General features: G+C 42.2%; 2 protein-coding genes and 1 long non-coding RNA gene across 12 annotated transcripts in view; 1 reads left to right on the forward strand and 2 right to left on the reverse strand.

Moving 5' to 3' along the window:
• On the reverse strand, nucleotides 1-5,679 carry gfi1ab (growth factor independent 1A transcription repressor b). Of its 4 annotated transcripts, none has more exons than XM_055507992.1 (7): nucleotides 5,570-5,679; nucleotides 3,304-3,655; nucleotides 2,629-2,814; nucleotides 1,804-2,165; nucleotides 1,489-1,626; nucleotides 1,202-1,367; nucleotides 1-1,103 (listed from the first exon to the last, which is right to left on the reverse strand). In XM_055507992.1, exons 2-7 carry the CDS (start codon nucleotides 3,539-3,541, stop codon nucleotides 925-927), a joined length of 1,269 nt encoding a protein of 422 aa, XP_055363967.1. In that variant the 5' UTR covers nucleotides 3,542-3,655; nucleotides 5,570-5,679; the 3' UTR covers nucleotides 1-924. The 4 variants fall into 4 exon arrangements, with proteins under 4 accessions (XP_055363967.1, XP_029001910.1, XP_055363965.1 ...); XM_029146077.3 differs by lacking the exon at nucleotides 5,570-5,679 and adding an exon at nucleotides 4,884-5,561; XM_055507990.1 differs by lacking the exon at nucleotides 5,570-5,679 and adding an exon at nucleotides 4,807-5,561.
• Nucleotides 4,555-7,224, forward strand: LOC121202147 (uncharacterized). Its single transcript, XR_005897519.2, has 2 exons — nucleotides 4,555-4,912; nucleotides 6,994-7,224. It is a non-coding gene; the product is annotated as an uncharacterized LOC121202147 (long non-coding RNA).
• evi5b (ecotropic viral integration site 5b) overlaps nucleotides 6,938-18,061 on the reverse strand; it is a 25,376-nt gene continuing 14,252 nt past the window's right edge. For 4 of the 7 annotated variants that reach the window (XM_055507988.1, XM_041070230.2, XM_029146067.3 and 1 more), the window contains 11 exons: nucleotides 16,783-16,843; nucleotides 16,650-16,703; nucleotides 15,669-15,701; nucleotides 15,133-15,285; nucleotides 14,270-14,401; nucleotides 14,014-14,154; nucleotides 13,771-13,929; nucleotides 13,373-13,519; nucleotides 12,888-12,983; nucleotides 9,558-9,653; nucleotides 6,938-7,592 (listed from right to left, as the gene is read on the reverse strand). In XM_055507988.1, the coding sequence (XP_055363963.1) occupies nucleotides 7,329-7,592; nucleotides 9,558-9,653; nucleotides 12,888-12,983; nucleotides 13,373-13,519; nucleotides 13,771-13,929; nucleotides 14,014-14,154; nucleotides 14,270-14,401; nucleotides 15,133-15,285; nucleotides 15,669-15,701; nucleotides 16,650-16,703; nucleotides 16,783-16,843 (1,336 nt within the window). In that variant the 3' untranslated portion in view covers nucleotides 6,938-7,328. The remainder of the gene's footprint in view (nucleotides 7,593-9,557; nucleotides 9,654-12,887; nucleotides 12,984-13,372; nucleotides 13,520-13,770; nucleotides 13,930-14,013; nucleotides 14,155-14,269; nucleotides 14,402-15,132; nucleotides 15,286-15,668; nucleotides 15,702-16,649; nucleotides 16,704-16,782; nucleotides 16,844-18,061) is intronic. The other 3 variants (XM_041070231.2, XM_055507989.1, XM_041070232.2) reach the window with 3 other exon arrangements.

The following is an 18,061-nucleotide window of genomic DNA, read 5'->3' on the forward strand; positions in this document are numbered from 1 at the left end:
GGCATTTACAATCACGGCAACAAGGTGGTAAAATGTTGCCGCTGGCTTTAATTAAATACACAAACACATTTATATATAAATTTGTTTCGTGGGTGTAGGCTTAAAATAAGGACGTTTAACGTATTTTACTGCTAAAAGTCGGAGAAACTGGCAAGACATGAGCCGCAACTCGTAATAAAAATGTCATTACTGTATAAAAACGTATAATAGGCGACAAACGCTTGATCACTCATTTTATTTTATTAATAAGTTATGCATGTTATTGTCTATATAACCTGAACACAAAGCATTATAGCCTATACCTATTCTGTAAAACACTCAGGCGGCCTCCGAAAAAAAACATTTATTTGGTTGTCTTACGGGAAAATGTGCAAAATTAGAACGACGATAACAGCTTGGTGAGCGTGAAGCTCCCACATAGGCAGTAAACGTCCTGTTTATAAAATCACACAGTCTGAGGAGTCTGTTGTGCCAGCATCACGGGCCCTTCAAAACAAAATACCTGCGTTCTTTGGAGAGGCGCAGATTTCCGTCTGTTCTTGGTGACTTTAGTGTCGGTCCGGTTTTTGAAGTGCGACCATAAATATTTTGGGTTAAAATTCCTACTGAAGCTGATTCATATCAGTTCACGTGAACACGATGAATTTATTTGATCACGTACCGCCACTGATCTGTTTCTTATAGCTCACAGCTTATCTCTGGTTGTATGGGTTTTCAAAACGTTATTTAGTTTTATTTGGGGAAAATAATTATATTAAAACTATATAATATAATACAATACATCTTCAACGTACTTACAAATTAAGCGTAAAAATAAACCAGAGTCTTCATCTCTAAGAAATGTCCTTTCGAATAATTCGTGAAAATGTTTTCGTAGTCATTTTTAGTTTTTAAATACTCATGTTTGGTGAAATGGCCAGAGCCTCATTTCAGTCCGTGCTGCGTCTCTTTGTGTCTCCTCAGGTCCACTTTTCTTTGGAAGCCTTTGCCGCAGAGATCGCAGCCAAAAGGTTTGTATCCGGTGTGTTTCCTGCTGTGTGTGATGAGGTTGGAGCTCTGGCTGAACGCCTTCCCACACACCTGGCATTTGTGTGGTTTCTCGCCTAAAATACATTTTAAAAAAACGAAGTTAAGCTTCTTTTACGCGCACGTTCGCGGCCGCCTACCCACAATAAAACATCTGCCACATCACGTTTTTTACCTGTGTGAATGAACGTGTGTTTCTTCATGTCTGACTTCTGATGGAACCTTTTCCCGCAGTACTGGCACGGGTACGGCCGAGTGTCGGAGTGGATGAGTAGGTGCGTCGACAGAGTCGACGATCTCTTAAAACTTTTGCCGCATATTTTGCAGTCGAAACTTCTTTCCTGAAACGTGAGAAGAGGCATTTAGTCGTTTCAAGTCAACGCGCCGTCTCTTAACAGGAAAGCAGGTTAAAAACAAAAAGGTGTGAATTGCAGGCTGCGGTTGAAAGTCGTGTGAGGTTACCTGAGAGTGCACAGCCTTGTGTTGCTCCAGACTCACTGCGTGTCCGAAAGTTTTGCCGCAGATTTCGCAGGCAAACGGCCTGGTGCCGCTGTGCGATCTGCGAACGTGGACTTCCAAACCGTGCGGAGTGGAAAACACCTGACGGAAGCACAGGAAAAAATATATTTTAATAAATAAGCAACCGCCGCTGTAATCTTTGGCCCAAACAGACAAACATAACCATAACCATAAGCTCAGGACTTATGGAATCACATAAAGCACATAATATTATCATTTATTTTTAATGAACCTATTTTCTTGCATCTTCACACTCACCTTACTGCACTTGATGCACTTGTAGGTGCCATTAAGGATGAGACTGGGGCACAGCAGGTCAGACTGGGCCTTCACGTCATGGGTTTTTGTGTGCAGGCCTCTGTCGTGAAACAGCAGGACACCAGGGTGCCGCCTGTAGTTATAGCCCTCTTCTTCTGCAAACAGAGCAGAGTGGCCACTCACGTCCCCGTAAAAGCCCATGGCTCCTGGGCCCCTGTCCACCTCCACGCTAGGATGGAGACTCTGCTGCACCAGAGGCCTAAGCCCCGGTGCTGAGTAGCTGCTCCAGGCATACGGTCGGAAGGGAACGGTGAAAGGCTGGCTCTCATCCACCAGTGGAGACAGGGATTTTTCAGAATCCACTGAAGACAGGAAAAGAGAGGCCAGATGAAATTTTAATGAAACCAGTGACATGGCTAAAGGGAGCATTTCCAAGGCCCCATGGGGCCCAACAGCCTTGTATGAGGAGTCATGCAATGTTCAGAAAATTTCCACATGACTAAACTATTGTAGAAGCCAGGAATAATATGTGTAAGAGAAAACTGAGGAACTTAAAGTGATAGATATTTTAAGGCATAGTCCTCCTACCTTCAAATTGTTTAAAAAGATTAATAGAGAATCATGCTTTTGGCTGAACCAAAGCAGCGTGGTTTCCCACTATGTGCTAAAAATCATATATCATAAATTACATTTTGTATTATATTTAGAATTAAAACATTATAGGAATATCATGTAGCCCCTGCTTTTCCCACTAAAGTTCGTTTGTGTTTATTGTTAGCAGTGAGAGGTGATGATGGTGATGGTGGTGGCGGCGGTGTGGTTTACCTGGTGACGCCGATGGGGACGGGGGCCTCCAGAAGTCCTCATAATCCGGGGAGGGACCGCACAGACTGTCGGCGCAGCTCAGCGGGGACTTCGGTGAGTAATCTGCAGCCTCAGTCAGGTGGGAGTCCGGAGAGAGGCCGTAGGTGTCCACCGTCACGTCAGTGTCATCTGGGACCTTATCAGCATCTTAGGGAGCACGAAAGGGGGCGGGGTGGGTGGGGGTTAAAAGTCAGCATCTGAAAATGGCTGGAGTACGATTCAGCCTGCGATCACAGTTAGAAATAATGCAAATGACGACGAAGGCGACACATATGGTTACACAACATAACACCCTTAGAAATGTTAAAAAATAAAAGAGAAAAGGACAATACGACCTCCCTCTGTTTTGTAAATTATAGGCTGCCACATACGATAGTTCTGAAATAAATCGTGTTTAATTAAGTAACTTTTCGTTACGTCCAATCTTACTAATGTGACGCTACCGTTTCCTTCAGTATTTTTTAGTAACTACATGTTTAAAATCCGTTTATAAAACATTTGAACCTCTTCAGTTCATTAACAAAATATTTATAACATATAATATTGACACTGCAGTTAAAATTAAACAAGACCGCAAAATTCGGTACATTTGCGCACAGGAGGGTTTTTAACAAAGCAGTACAGTTGTGCGCATACCTGAGCATATGTGCGCCAGTATAGTGTCCAGCCTGCTGTAGTCATCTTCGAAAGTCCGGGGCTGGTGGTAAGTGTGCGCCTTCTTACTTTTGACCAAAAAGGATCGAGGCATGTCTGATCCAAGCGCAGACAAGACGGTGATAACAGTCCAGGTGAAGAGACAAGTACTCCTGACGACAGCGCCGTTCGCTCCCAACTCTGTAGAGATCCGAGCTCCACTGATAGGGTGGACGCGCATCCAGGTCCTTTAAGCTGTAGCGACCTGACGACGGAGCATGCGCGGACATGCCTGTCCCGTCTGCCAGGTGTTGCGAGGACAGGTGTAACTGCTGCCGTCGTCGTCTTTGCCGCACTGCAAGAAATATCGTCGTGCTGTGTGTCAGCCAGTGCGTAATTACAGGTAGGAAAATCGTCTGCGGCGGGGGCGACTTCTTGTCGCCTCAACGCAAATTCACTCATCTCAGGACTTCACTTTATAACATGTGACGAAAGATTTTACCTTTACCCTGCTTTGGTTTCAAGAAACACCCGTGGAATCGTGCAAAGGAAAGTCACCCAGTAAGTGTGAATGTAAGGGACTTTTGGATCCAGACTCTTTTTGCAGTGTTTATTCCACCGCCTGGAGCAGCTGGAGCCCCTCGGATCAGACTGCGGATCGTGTCGCCAGTGGAGCCCGTGGTGATCAGAAGAGACGATACACGGTTATCAGCACCTTGCTCAATCTTTAGAAGGCGTAGGGGGCAGAGGAAACGCGGAGGCGCACCCCGGGGTGTCTGTTACTGGGAGCCTGCAAATAGCACGTAGTGGTAAAATAAAAGGGTGGGGGAAACTCTGCAGAGACAGATATAGACGAACTCATCATAATCCACGTATGCATATAAGTAGGCTGTAGTTTAAACGGAATGGTGCGTTTGGTCAAATTGTGTTAAGACCGAATAGTAAACCGTAAACAAATGCAACTGTGCGCAGTAACTGTGCGTAAATATCTTAAAGCGCATTGTCGCTCTCCTTGCCAGGGGGCTTCCGTGTGACAAAGTGTCGTTCTGACTTTTTCTGCTCCGGTGATCAGCTGAAGCCACGGACTGTAATTATGTGACAGACTCTCGCCGTCCTCAGGCCTGCGGAGACAGTTTCATATTACCCCGGCAATCACGCTCAATGGGGAAGAAGCCCACATTAAAGAGGAGAGGTTTGTTTTGTGCTTGGCCTTAGCGTCATTACGCAGCGCACAATAGAGCGGAGGACACCGCGGCAGGTCCACGCTCCTTTAATCAGCGCTGGACGTTAATTAACGATCAGTGCGAACTAACCCGACACCAAGCGGATGCCAGGCAACTTTTATGCAAATGAACAGTTTTAAAGTGTTTTGACTGAAACCTAGTGAATTTAACACCCATTAATTGAAACACGCCGAGTTGCTCAGCCTCGTCATCCAGTTGTCGGCGCTAACGCTGCTCTGAACCTATCAACGAATAAAGGGCAGGAAATCAAATCGCCACATGCCTCGGCTCGATCAACAGCATCACGGCCGTAGCATCCGGACATCGTGTTGGTGGAGATATGAAAAAGCCAGACTTAACAGATAGGCCGTCGCAGGAGTTTCGCAACGGTGCGTAACCGCTTCCAACGGTGGCCTGATAGCTAAGAGCTAATTACAACAGACGTAATGTCCGAGTCATAATAGCAGGCGAACACTGCCATCAATATTAGACTGTAATGATAGTTTGTTTTGAATAACCGCTGTTAGCTGCTGTCAGTTTATGTACCAATCCATCGACGTTATTTTTCTTATTAGAGCTGCAGAATTTAATTCACGCTGTTGAAATTCAGTTTTCTAAACACCTCTGCATGTGAAATCACCAAATGATTCATAACCTCCCACGTGGCACCGCTGTCACTGATTTTTTTTAATCTTAGTGTGAGCAACATTTTAAGATCGAACTTGATCAATTTAAGCCTAATTATAATAAACTAAGAAGCGCAAACAAACACTGTCTAATTTCAATAAAAAAATAAAATAAACCTAAACTTGCTGGTGCAACCTGAAATTATATGAAATATTGCAAAATAAAACACTGAGGACTTTTACAATATGCATGAACTGCAGCTTGTTTGCAGAGATATGTAACGCTCTAAATATCAACTAACATCAGTCACTGGGATGTAAATCATTCTGTCACTCTGAACACGACTCTAGTTTAACCATCACAACACTGTCCTCAAGCCTAATTAAAAAAAAAAAACACCATTTGATAAGAACACAAACCTGGTAAATCGCTCAGAGCGCTTGAAGAGAGATGCTCTTTTAAAATGTGGTTTTCTGCATGAAATGATTAGTAGTTGAGGCTCCGCTCTGAAACCGCGAGAAATCACTTCCTGAAACAGTCAATCTAAGCAAAAAAATCTTCAGAGGAAGGCAATGTTGAGACTAAACATCCCACAACGTGCACGCAGCCATCTGAACAACCTGAACTCTGAGTTAGGTGTTGCCACTGTTTAAAGACATCAGACATGAAGTTCATCAAAAACATTTTATTGTGAAATCTCACACACACACACACACACACACACCAATCTTGTAGTCTCCAGGGTGTGCTGACGGCTCTGTAGTGTTGCCATGTGTGTCTTTACTGCACTGCAGACTCAAAAAGTGCCATGTTGTGTTCCTCGCCCACCAAGCAACACAGTGTATCTTGTTCATCAAAGGGACATAATCATCACAATCTCACAGTCACTATCGCTTCCGTTTCCTGGACTTGACTGTCACACTGGAGACATGAGTTAGTGTTCAAAACAGACATTCAGCATCCAGGTACTCGCATGTGAAACAGGCTGCACTGACCTGTGGAGGAGCAGGACAATGCTGTGCGTACTTTGGTAACACTTGACAAGTCCCAGTTCTTCTTCTTCTTCAGGTTGTGTTAAATCGTATTTTGTCGTTGTAGGATATATCCCCCAGTTCAAGCTCTCAGGGACTGTCATCCATTGTGTGCAAATCAATGACATACAAACACAGCAGTCAGTACTCGTGTGACTTGTGCTACTTTTTGCAAGGCTCATATTGAAAGTAACGCTGGGATGCTTTCAGAGAACTCAGTACAATAGCAACAGTAGTTAGTCAATACATCAGTCCCCCACTGCACTTGTTAGTGAGCTGACGTCTAGCGGGGACGGATCCGTTTCCCTCTCAACGTTCTCAACTCAAAAACAATGTCTTGTCATTTGTGTCACCATCATCAAACTAACCTATGTCCCTTTATCTGGATAGTAAAAACTTATTCTATACATTAGTAATACAATAGATAGACATTTTCAAGTTCATATGCAGTTGAAAAAAATACATAGTACTTTTACATATCTACAAATATGTAGATGTCACACTGAGCTTGTGATCCTCCAGCCTAGGCAAAAAGGCAAACGTCATGTGCTAAGGCCAAAGGTCTACGTCAAGTCAATGTCAGCTAAGCACGCATCTTTGATACCAGGCTCTGACCAGGAAACAATAGACAGATGCACAGTGTATATGTACACACTTATACAATCCTGCCTCTGCATGGAGGACATGTAGTATTAACAACATCAATATGCTTTAGATTTATAAAAACCTTTAAAAAAATAAAAACACACTGAATGATAAGATAACATAAAATGTTTTATTGCACAGTCTCTTTCTCTGTGTTGTACCTACAGGGAGAGACTGAAAGGAACAGACTGGCTGCCCTCTGCCTCCATCAATGGACTCTGTGGCCCAGTAAAGCGATAGACTCCACGTGATTGACCCCTTGGGTGAAGTCCAGATGAACTTCCAGCTGTTTGGTGTTTCATTGCCATCAGGAAAAAACAAAAACTGCAAAAACTGAAGTAAACAAAAAAAACCTGGAAGTATGATCCTTTTGATGTGAAATGGTGACGCATTTCCTCCTCAAGATCCAGGCCTCTGTCAAATGGCTGCTGGAAACAGCCCAGTCCTTCCCGGTGGGCACTGACAAGCGTGGGTCTCTATTCTGGCAGCCAGCAGGCGGTCGTCACACGGTGGTGGACTTGTGGTTGCCGCTGTGAGGCACAGACAGCCGCAGTTCCTCCCCGTCCTCCTCCTCCTCACTGTCACTGTCCCTAAGGTTGGGATGCAGTCTGATGCGGCTCCTCCGCTGGGAGTCTGCGAGGGTCGAGTCCTTGATTCCATCTTCATCTGAAGACTGGTACGACTCCCCGACATAGTGATTGATGATGTGGATCCCATCAAAGGTGGGTTGATTGACCAAGGCCCTCTGACCTTTTAAGCAGCAAATCTGTGGGAACAAGCAGATAATATGGTAAGATAATATGCAAAATATTTTTCTCATGCAGCCAAAAATTAGAATCAAATATGCAGATGTGGATCCTAAGACAACAGGTTAGCCCGTTCACATCTTTGGCTGTCGTATGAACAGATGAAACGGTTTTTAACATGCTGCTCAACCAAAATCAAAAATGGAACAGTGAGACAAAACATGAGCTTGGTCCCATTTTCACACCACATTCTAAAAGTATACACCAATGTACAGTAATGGTGACTGTGTACTGTGTTAGAGTACTACTCAGTAGATAACAGGAAATGATCCAAGCTACCACAAGAGAAAATCAAAGTGGTTGCAAAGAGTTCATTCTATGGCTTTTTTGTTTTTAGAAGACACTTGTTTCATTTGAATATGGGACAAAGCCAATGAAGGAATAGTTTTTTTTATGGATGTGGGCCGGCTTAGTGAGGAACAGTGTGACAAACAACACATCGTATTTATCAAACCACAAACTACTCATTCTCACTCTTACATTTTGCTGAAGCATTAAGCTCATACATCACCTACTTTGCGTGTTTCTAGTGAAGTGGAGCTGAAACAGTCTCTTACATGAACTGACTTACAGTTATAATGGTTCCCCTTGGACAGAACCGGCTACACACTTGAGCCCTGCAATCATTCCAGTCGCAGTAATACAAGTGTTGCTGAATTTGCACAAACCTTAGGTTTGTCATACGACTGACGTGTTTACTGACAAGTGAAAAGTGCAACAGCACCAGGACTGTCTGGGCGGTTTGGCCAGCAAAGATCAGATCAACTTCCTCACCACTAATTTAGAGCAGCACACTATCACTTCTCCAGCGGCGGAGGAAGTACTCAGATCTTATACTTGCCTAAAAGTAAAGACGTGTTATTACACAAAAATGAAACTATGCAGGATAGAATAGAGGTTATGACACTGGAGTATAAATGTTTGAAGACACCCTGTATTGGTTAAACTAATGTATTACATTAATATTGCAGCTGGTGAGGTGGTCATACAGTCAGGAGTCAGCCTTAGAAAAGCTATGTGCTGTTGTGATTGACTGGCACCACAGCTGCTGTGAGAGTCAGGCTGCGTCTGTCTGCAGCATGCCAACCTCTGGCCGCTAACACTACACCACCTGCAAGTGTTGATGTTTTTGGCTGGTTCTGAATGGATGAATGGATTTAGTCCTATCCTATCACAACTTAATAAGGCACAAGATACTGTAGTTTGCAATATTTGTGAATTTGCAGCACAGCTCGGCCTCCCATGCAGTCAATTGAACAAACGGGTGAGCGTACGAGAAGTTACATTTAGCACAGACTCACCTGGGTCGGCCTGCCATGCAACAGACAGACATGTAAGGAGAGATGCATTCAGAGACCAGTTCAGAGCACAGAGCACCAAACCACAATCACAAACATAAACCTGTATTTACATAGACCTGCCTAAACGTTTTTGGCACCACTTAAAAAAGAGGAAGCAGGTTTGATTGTAATACGCGGCAGATTGTAAGGTGAGAGGCAGAAAGAGACAGAAAACCATCTTAATCACAAAGATGGTTCACAATCAAACACGTGCAATCTGTCCTAAGGGGAAAATTTCTAGCTAGGTGACTTCTTACGGAGCTCATACAAGCCTTAGCTGAGAAGACTAGGAGCTGCTCGCTAAAACCCACTCGTACAAACATCTGTAGGTTACATCTGTGAAGGTTTACAAGCAGCGTGCTAATGTCAGCTCCACACAGGAAGTTCCTGGGTGTAGTTAACACTTTAACTAATCTGGTAGCTTCAAAGTTAAACCATATAAGAGGGAATGTGGTGAAACGTACATGAAATAGATGAAAACGACTAAATCTGTGTCTTTACACAGAGGGATAATGTAATAATAATAATAATAATAATAATAATAATAATAATAATAATAATAATAATAATAATCCTGAGCCTCACCTCGTGTTTCAGCTCCGTTATCTGATCTTTGAGGTCACGAATGTACTGGCTTGAGTCTGTGTGGTTTAGCTGACCTTGGACCTTTCCTTCTTCTCTCTGTTAGCAGAAGAAATGGGATTTTTGGAATTACAAAACAAAGAGAGGGGGTAAAAAACTTTTATAAACCTGATAGAGAAATGTTATTAGAAATGCTAATAATCAACTACTGTACAGCTTGGACACTTAGTGGCAGACTCCAGAGACCTGCCACAAAAAAAACTGGCAGGATAAAGTGCAGTCCTGTGCGGCGGGTGAGCACAGTGGCAGGTGTCAGAGGAAATACAAAAGGGTGCCATTTGTGCTCGATTTCCTTTGGGGGCTCTGGGGATGAGGCAGGTTGTTGGCTCTAACAGTTAACCAGCCCATGTGATGTTTACGTTCCACCGTAAAGACATCTGCAGGCTTTGGAGACAAACACACTCCACAGTTCAAACCTCAATCCCACCCTCAAACCTTACAGATCGGACAGTTAACAAAAAGAGACCACGGGCTTTCAGCATGGAAACAGAAAAAAAACACAAGACTGTACCAAGCAAGACATGAGAGTGGGTCCCCTCAAAAACAGAGTCAGTATTTCTGATGGGGCTAAATGTGGCAGGTCCCTGTAGGCTTTTTTTTTTTTTAAAGACTGATCTAAACCAGTGAGATTATTCCAAAAGCATGTTGTTATTGAGGTTTTGCCAGAACAAAACATTGCAACAATAAGGCGAAGGCAGTTAATAGGACTTCCTGGTGTTCAGCTGTGTGCAGCAGCAGGTGTTGGCTGTAACGTCTCGCAGTAATGGCGTTGCTCATTTTCCAGCAGCCGCCAGAATCTGTTAAACTGTTTTCTTTTAACAGTTAGCCACTGTTCTCATGACAGTACGAGAAGTCAGGAGTCTTTACAGTACAGCCAGCAGCCAACTTAGCTTTTGATCTGGTACAAACATCCCTTGAGTTCCATAAAACGCACTGGGATTTAATCGGGCTGGTATGTGTTTTAGTAAGCAAAGTCACATTATTTTTACACTTGATGCACATATCTATTGTTGTGGCCATTACATTTGCTTTATTCTGAACCTGCAAAGACGTGTGTGAAGGACATGTAAAAGATTTATGATCAAAATAGCAACGCTGATAGTAAACCCACTCACATCACAGCAAGCTGCTTCTCTGAAACAAACAGGTGCAGAGATGATTAAGAGGTCATAATATGCTTTTCATGTTCTACGTAGTATGTTTGTGAAAGACCAAAACTTGAGGAATACGTAAATTTGCAACTAGCTAATGAAAAGTTTAGGTTTCAGTTGATGCTGGTGTGGAAAAATCTGTTTTGAGTTTCTATGCACTCAAGGCACAGCTGCATCTTCTCAGGTCATCAAGTCCTGCCAGAGTTTGCAGAAGTCTATGTCTATGTATATTTTAGAAAGTATAGTGATGAATCTGTCGCTGGCCTGTAAACAAGCATGTTTAAATGTTTAAATGTTTGAAGCCATTACACTGAGTACTATAAAATGTATTTCAATGCATTATTTAATCTTAAAACCCTATAATCCTATTTTGGTGTAGCCCTAGAACAAAATCTGAACTGTAAATGAATTTATAGCCACTTTTAACATCACATACGGAGTCAACAAGAGAACGTTTCTAACAGGATAGAACTTAAGTATAAATCTCTGAGCATGTCATAGAAACCTCAAAATAAACCATGCATGTCACCTTTGGTAGAGTCTCTGCTTGAAGATGAGAAACCACTTCCTATCAGCCCAGAGACAGTGAGGCTGTGGCGTTAAACAGACTGTGATAGTGAAAAAGTCCTACACATTAGCTTTTCTAGACAGCCAAGTTTGTTTTTCATTATTACTAAGTGGTTATCAGCTTCTGTCTATTCCATAGATGTGTGATTAGCTCATCACACATAATAAAATTATGCATTACCTTAATGAATTAAAAGTGACTGTACTCTCCAACTTGCTTGGATTTGGCTTTAAAAACCGAGGTGCCAATATAATTCACCTTGATAAGGAAAGTAAAAAATGTTTGTTATGTAAAATTTAGATTGATTCGTAAATATTTGCCCACAGCTTCAGAGCAGACAACCAAACCACAGATTCACTCTGATTTCAGACAGAAGCTAGATGTAACACCCCGATCCTAGCAGGAGTAAAAACCTTCACGAAGCCGCTGCAACAGGTTTTTGAAGAGCTAGAATAAAGGGAAGTAAGGTGCAAATAACATTCATGTCACTGACACACTGAACTGAGTTCATTACGTAAATTCTAAAGAGTACGAAGGTGGTGGTAAAGGTCTGATGTCGTATGTTTTGCTCGATCACTTAGTAACAAAACCTCAGACCACACTGTGTGATTGTGTGTGCCAATGAAATGGAAGAGGGGGAGGTTTTTTTTTTTGTAGGTGTCAATCTTATAAATAGTCAGGGCCTATGGCTTATAGGCTGATCTGAAGCACCTTAAACCCACTAAAGCTTTACAAAAGTTCTTTAAAAAGACTACTTCTCTGACCCAAAGTCACAGTTCACAACAGACATGTCTGTCACTAAGCCACAGAGGACACCTTTGTTCACACTCAATGTGTGCATGTTGCTGTTAAAGTGTAAATGGAAGTTTTACTATAAACACAATATCTACCTTTGTGGAAACAAGACTTACTCAATGTCTAAACACAACACCCACAAATCACTTTGTGTTGTAGCATAAAAAAAAATCACTACTACTAAATAACATGAATGCAGTAAGAACATAGTTGGTCAATCTATTCCACATGACATGCTTGTTGCCAACTGTGTTCATGAAGCCAACAAAGAAAAATGATTTATGAAATCAATCAGTACTGATGATGGTGGTGTAGGAACAGACATGCATCAGTTTCATGCATCCTTCTTTGTAGCATTTCTTTTTAGGGGTTAAATACTGTGTTTCTCTTCCCTTATGTTTTTGTACTTGTTGTGAATATTTAATACCGTAGAGATTATTTAATACCAATTCCTGTGTAACTGTGATTTATAGATGTAAGTCTAAGTTTAGTCTTCTATGACTGGAATGATGATTTTAAACAGTGAAGACCTCAGACTAGAAGACAGAAATATGTGATGAGTGTGGTAGATAATATGTGAGCACATCTCTGATGGTAAGGCACACTAAGAAAGAAAAACACGAGGTCTGACCTGGTTGTTTCTGTGACTGAAGCATAACTGTTTTAAATATGGTTGGAAGCTGAGAAAATCCAACATTTGCGACAACGGTGAGAGTTCAATGGCACAAGCTGATACAGTGGAATGTTTTGGGACATTACCTGAATCTCAAGCTCCGAGATCTGTTGCTGGAGCTCGGCCATTGCAGCAATGTTGTCAGCTTCCCTTAACCTCACAGCCATCACCTCTTCTTTGCTCTGTAGAACAGTAAACAAGAACCTAAGGACGCAGCTCCAGACCTTTATTTTGATGGCAGATCTTCCAGAATTGGACAGATGAATTTGTACAAAACATTTGTTTATTTTCTAATTGTATATGCATGAACAGCACAGGGAAATTCCTGAGACATGGGAAATGACGAGAGAAACCTAGCAGCATTACTAATGCTCACCTTTTTAAAATAAGTTACTTCCTCCTTCTGGACTTTGATATTGACTTCATTATAAAAACAAAATGTAGACTATATATGCTCTTAATAGCAGGAAACACCCACAATTCATTTTTCTTTCTACAGTATAACGCATAACAGTTTGTCCATGTGCACATTACGTTATGTTGTGCAGAGGAACCACACACTTGCATGTACCTTGCATTCAATCTCAGCTTGTCTCCGCTTGATTTCTTGCAGCTGCACATGCAGATCTTTGTTTTGCACCATCAATGTTTGTACACGTTCCTGCAGAGAGCGACTTTCCAGCTCCGCCCGTCGCAGCTGGTTACTGTGAATCTGATTCTGTGAGAGCAGATACAGGGCAATAAATGGTACATTTCGAAGATGTTGACCTATCAAAGCTTTCCACATTTGTCAATCAGAAACCCAGTGACTGCTGATGAGTTGTGAGACAGATGACTGCTGCCCTCTACAGGCTACAATCTGAAACTACATGCAGAGAGTTCAATCCTTATGTGTGTATATTTAAAATTAATGAACAGTGTAAATATTAAACAATTACAAAGTTCAACCACAGTGTAGTAATGTCAGACCTGTGTCTCTAGCTCCAGCATCCTCTGTCGCGTCTCTCTGAGCTCTGCCTGGGCCTCAGCTTCACGCAGCCTTACACTCATTAGCTCGTCCTGCAGTTCGCTCAAGGTGTTCTTCTTGGGGCTGTCCTTCCAGCGACCTGCAGTCCGTGCCAAGTGACGCTGTGGGGAGGTGATACAATGTCCTTAAGTCATGTATAGCTTACCAAATTAGAGTTTCAAGAAGGTACAAAACAGGGTGCCTACCTGCCAGTGCTCCTCCAGGTCTCTGACCTGCTGTCTCAGCTCTTTCAGGCCAGTCAGAGCCTCTGCTTCCCTCAGCTTCACCCCAATCAGCTCCTCTTGTAGTCGTGCGACATTTGTGTCATCTGGCAGTGACATGTTCCTCTAAAAGAAGGCGTGCAAATACGGTAGCAGCAGATTTATAAAAACATATTCAGATTTCATCAAATGATTACATCCTGGTTATGATTAAAGCAGCGTGGTGTTGGAAGTAAGTCACCTTTTCCATATCAAGGATCTTGTCTTGCATTTCCTTGAGTGCACACTGGGACTCTGCCTCCTTAAGTCGGGCCTGAACAAGCTCTCTTTCCAATTGTAGTTCAGATTCTTCAGAGTATCGTGGGGCTCCTTTCTACAAGCAACAACACAGATGAGTGAGCACAAACAGAAAAACACAAGAACAAGGACAATATATCAGTAATGTACACCAGAGCCCCAAAAGAATTACAGTCAATTAATTAGTCCACGCTCGTCTTGTGCGTGCAGTGTTTTTCCTGGAAGCGCGCATTCCACCGTAATTTCACATGACAACCATTTTGCCTTTCACTTACACAAATAATTAATGACTGTTCATTGTGAAGCAAAGTAACACATTATGTAAAACATAGCAATGGCTGCAGATTTTCAAACTAGAAGCCAGCCATCAATAATTAACACATTTGGGTCAAGGAGGGAGAGGATTTTGTGTACAGGGCACCATGTGTGAAGTCTACAACCAGGCTGTGAGACAACTGCTTTCAAATTCATGAACACATTGCTGGGAATGCAAAAGACTGTAGATGGTGACTAAATGGTGTAGTACTCCATGTCCCAATTTGAATTCATGCATGCCAAAACAGACCATTTTACAAGAATGAATGAAAAAAAGAAAGTGAGAGAAAGTGCTGCTCTGTCACAGAGTTGCTAGGCAATATGTGCTGAGTTGAGAAGATGAAATAAAATTAAAATTAAATATACTGTACCACCTACAGGCCTAAATAATCATAAAATAACCAGCCTTAAAAGGAGCAATGCACAATCCAAGCAGACCTGGGAAACGTCCACAATGCATCTGCCACCTAGGGACTCCGTGGCCCTCCTTACCGCGTGTGGCTGCTGCTGCTGTTGGAGCTGCCTGATGGCCTTCATGGCCTGCTCCAGCTGAGCACTGGCCTCTTCGCTTTGCTGTTTGACTGTGGCCAGCTCCCGTTTGATCAGGTAGTTCTCCTCTGCTTCCTGAGCCCGTGTAACTTGTCCCTTGGGACATAACCACCCGAAACAGGGTGAAGTGAGTGTGACAAGAAGGGACAAAAGAAGTCGATGTGGGGGCGGCAAATCATGGGAGATAAGAGATTGGGTCTTCTAAGGGCATGCTTGGTTTTAAGTGAGTTAATTTCAAATGAAATATTATTACTTTAGCTATGCTTTAGCATGCTTTGTGGATTTTGCAGGTTGTCTGACAACCCCCATGCACTAATCAGGTTTAGATTCCTAATATACTGAATTTTTAGTACATGTTTGTGTTGGCTTTGTACAATCTGTGTCCATTGGGCTAATCAGAAGCATGCAATGCTTAAAACAGATTAAAGAAAGAAGGTGCAACCAAGATAATAAAGGTGAAGAGAAATTAAGCAGTATACCTGGATCAATCTATCTGCCAGGGAAGCACTTTCCTACAAAACAGAAATATCAACAAGAGACAGCAGAGAGAGAGAAAAAATCCAGAGGACAGTTTAAAGCACACAAAAGAACAATCAGTTTTCTCTAAAGAAGACAGCAATGTTCATTTTCACTCTAGAAATAATTGTTTACAGACTGTACAATTAAACATTGAAAGGATGAAAAGGAACATTGCATGCTGCTGTGGTGAAAAGGGTGTCCAGTAAATGAGTTGGTGACTAAGTGAAGAATTAAGCAGAGCTGATAACGCAGTGAAAAGTTTTAGACAAGAAAAGTCACAGGACAGCTCTAGATAAAGCTGAGAATGCAGGATGTTACAGCAGAAGAACAACAGCATGTTAATGGGTACGCTTTGTTTACTGAAAACAAGCTCTGGCCTCTGATTTTGTTCTTCCCGGATTTTGAAGGGTTTCAATTTTAAAAAAAAGGAGTTGTGTGACAAACAAAACAACGAGCAGCAGCCTTGAGCTGGTATTAAATGTGTTGCTTGCTGCAGGCAAACGTAGTGTAGCAGACTCCATGCACAGTGCCATCACCTGGCAGCAGCCGTGCCCATTCAAAGAGACACAAACAGGCACGCCATGATAAAAGCAGTGCGGCTTCGCATGCAGGGCTTTATATCAACTTGAACAGCATCAAGCAGACCATTCACATTCCAGACAGGGTTGTTATAGTCTCTGCTTCAGATGGCGGCGTCTAGTTAATTCTAACTTAACTAGAAGTAGTGATTCAAGTCATGTACAAGTCCAGCGATCGGGAAATCACCACAATGTACAAGTCAGCATTGGTTTATCATAACACACCCCAGTTAGTGACAGATAGTACTCGAAGATGCATAATGTACCGGTCATATGCAGCTGGATGGGTTAACGTAATGGTGATGAGCAGAGTGCTGCGTAATGGAGCACTTAAATATTATATATAAATAGTGTTGCACTCACTTTCTCCAGTGTGTCTATCCTTTGCTTCAGCAGCCTGTTCTCAGTCCGCAGCCTCTGCAGAACACAATTCAAATTCCAGTAAAACAAATCTTCCACACATTACGCTATAAAAAGGTTCCTGCATATCACTCACCTTTATCTCCACCTGCTCCTCCATTTCTTTAGTTTTGATTGTAGTGTATTCTTTCTCTAACCTTAAAAAAATATTGAAGGTATTTTTGTCAATTTAAAATAAGCTAGAGCAGTTAAAGGAATCATTAGCCCTTGAACATGTACTAAAGAAAAGCTACTACTTTCAATCAATTTTTGATCCCTCTGGCTACAGTTTTCCCATTCTTTCACTTGAGCAGCTTGCCTGCCTGTGCATCAGCAAGTGACATCCCTCAGCCAATAACACTTGCTGTTGTGTTACCTCCAGTGAGATAGGTTAGGGTTAGACAAGAGCAATGTTGTATTGATTGACAGCTATAAAAAGGTCTAAACACCTGAATTTAGCAACTGATTTAAAAAGATGAGAAATTAAATTATTCAATGTATGTGATAGTATAGTTCTGACTGGTTTCGTAGTTTAACTTAAAGAAGTCACAAGTCCTTCTTGTGTTCTGAGCTCATATACATACTGTACTTTTCAGGCTCAACTTCTGAAGCATGTTTGCATCCTGGCTTGCGGAATCTTAGATATTATTTCATCACAGATATTTTATTACAAGGCTCTCAACTGGAGCCCCTAATTAAAAGATAAATCACACATTAGCCTATATAATAGCTGTAATTCTACAGCCATGTCCATAAATATTGGGACAGCGACACAATTCAAACATTTTTGAATCTATACACCACTGCAATGGATTTGAAATGAAGATGTGCTTCAATTGCAGACTGCCTGCTTTAAATTCAGGGTATTTACATCCAAATCAGGCGAACGGTGTAAGAAGATAAGATCCAAAGAGCTGTCATTATCAGTGAAGCAAGCCATCATTAGGCTGACAAACAAAAGAAAACCATCAGAGAGATGGCAAAAAATTAGGCGTGGCCAAAACGCCTGTTTGGAACATTCTTAAAAAGAAGGAACGCACTGGTGAGCTCTGCAACGCCAAACGAACTGGAAGACCACAGAAAACAACTGTGGTGGATGACCGAAGAATTCCATCCCTGGTGAAAAAAAACCCTTTACAGCAGTTGGTCAGATCAAAAACACTCTCCAGGAGGCAGGTGTATGTGTGTCAAAGTCAACAATCAAGAGAAGACTTCACCAGGGTCTATACAGAGTGCTCTCCACAAGATGTAAACCATTAGTGAGCCTCAAAAACTGGAAGGCCAGATTAGAGTTTGCCAAAGGACATCTAAAACAGTCTTCGCAGTTCTGGAACAACATCTTATGGACAGATGAGACCAAGATCAACTTGTACCAG

This window comes from Betta splendens, chromosome 4 (genome assembly GCF_900634795.4).
Source record: "Betta splendens chromosome 4, fBetSpl5.4, whole genome shotgun sequence".
NCBI classification, from domain to species: domain Eukaryota; kingdom Metazoa; phylum Chordata; class Actinopteri; order Anabantiformes; family Osphronemidae; genus Betta; species Betta splendens.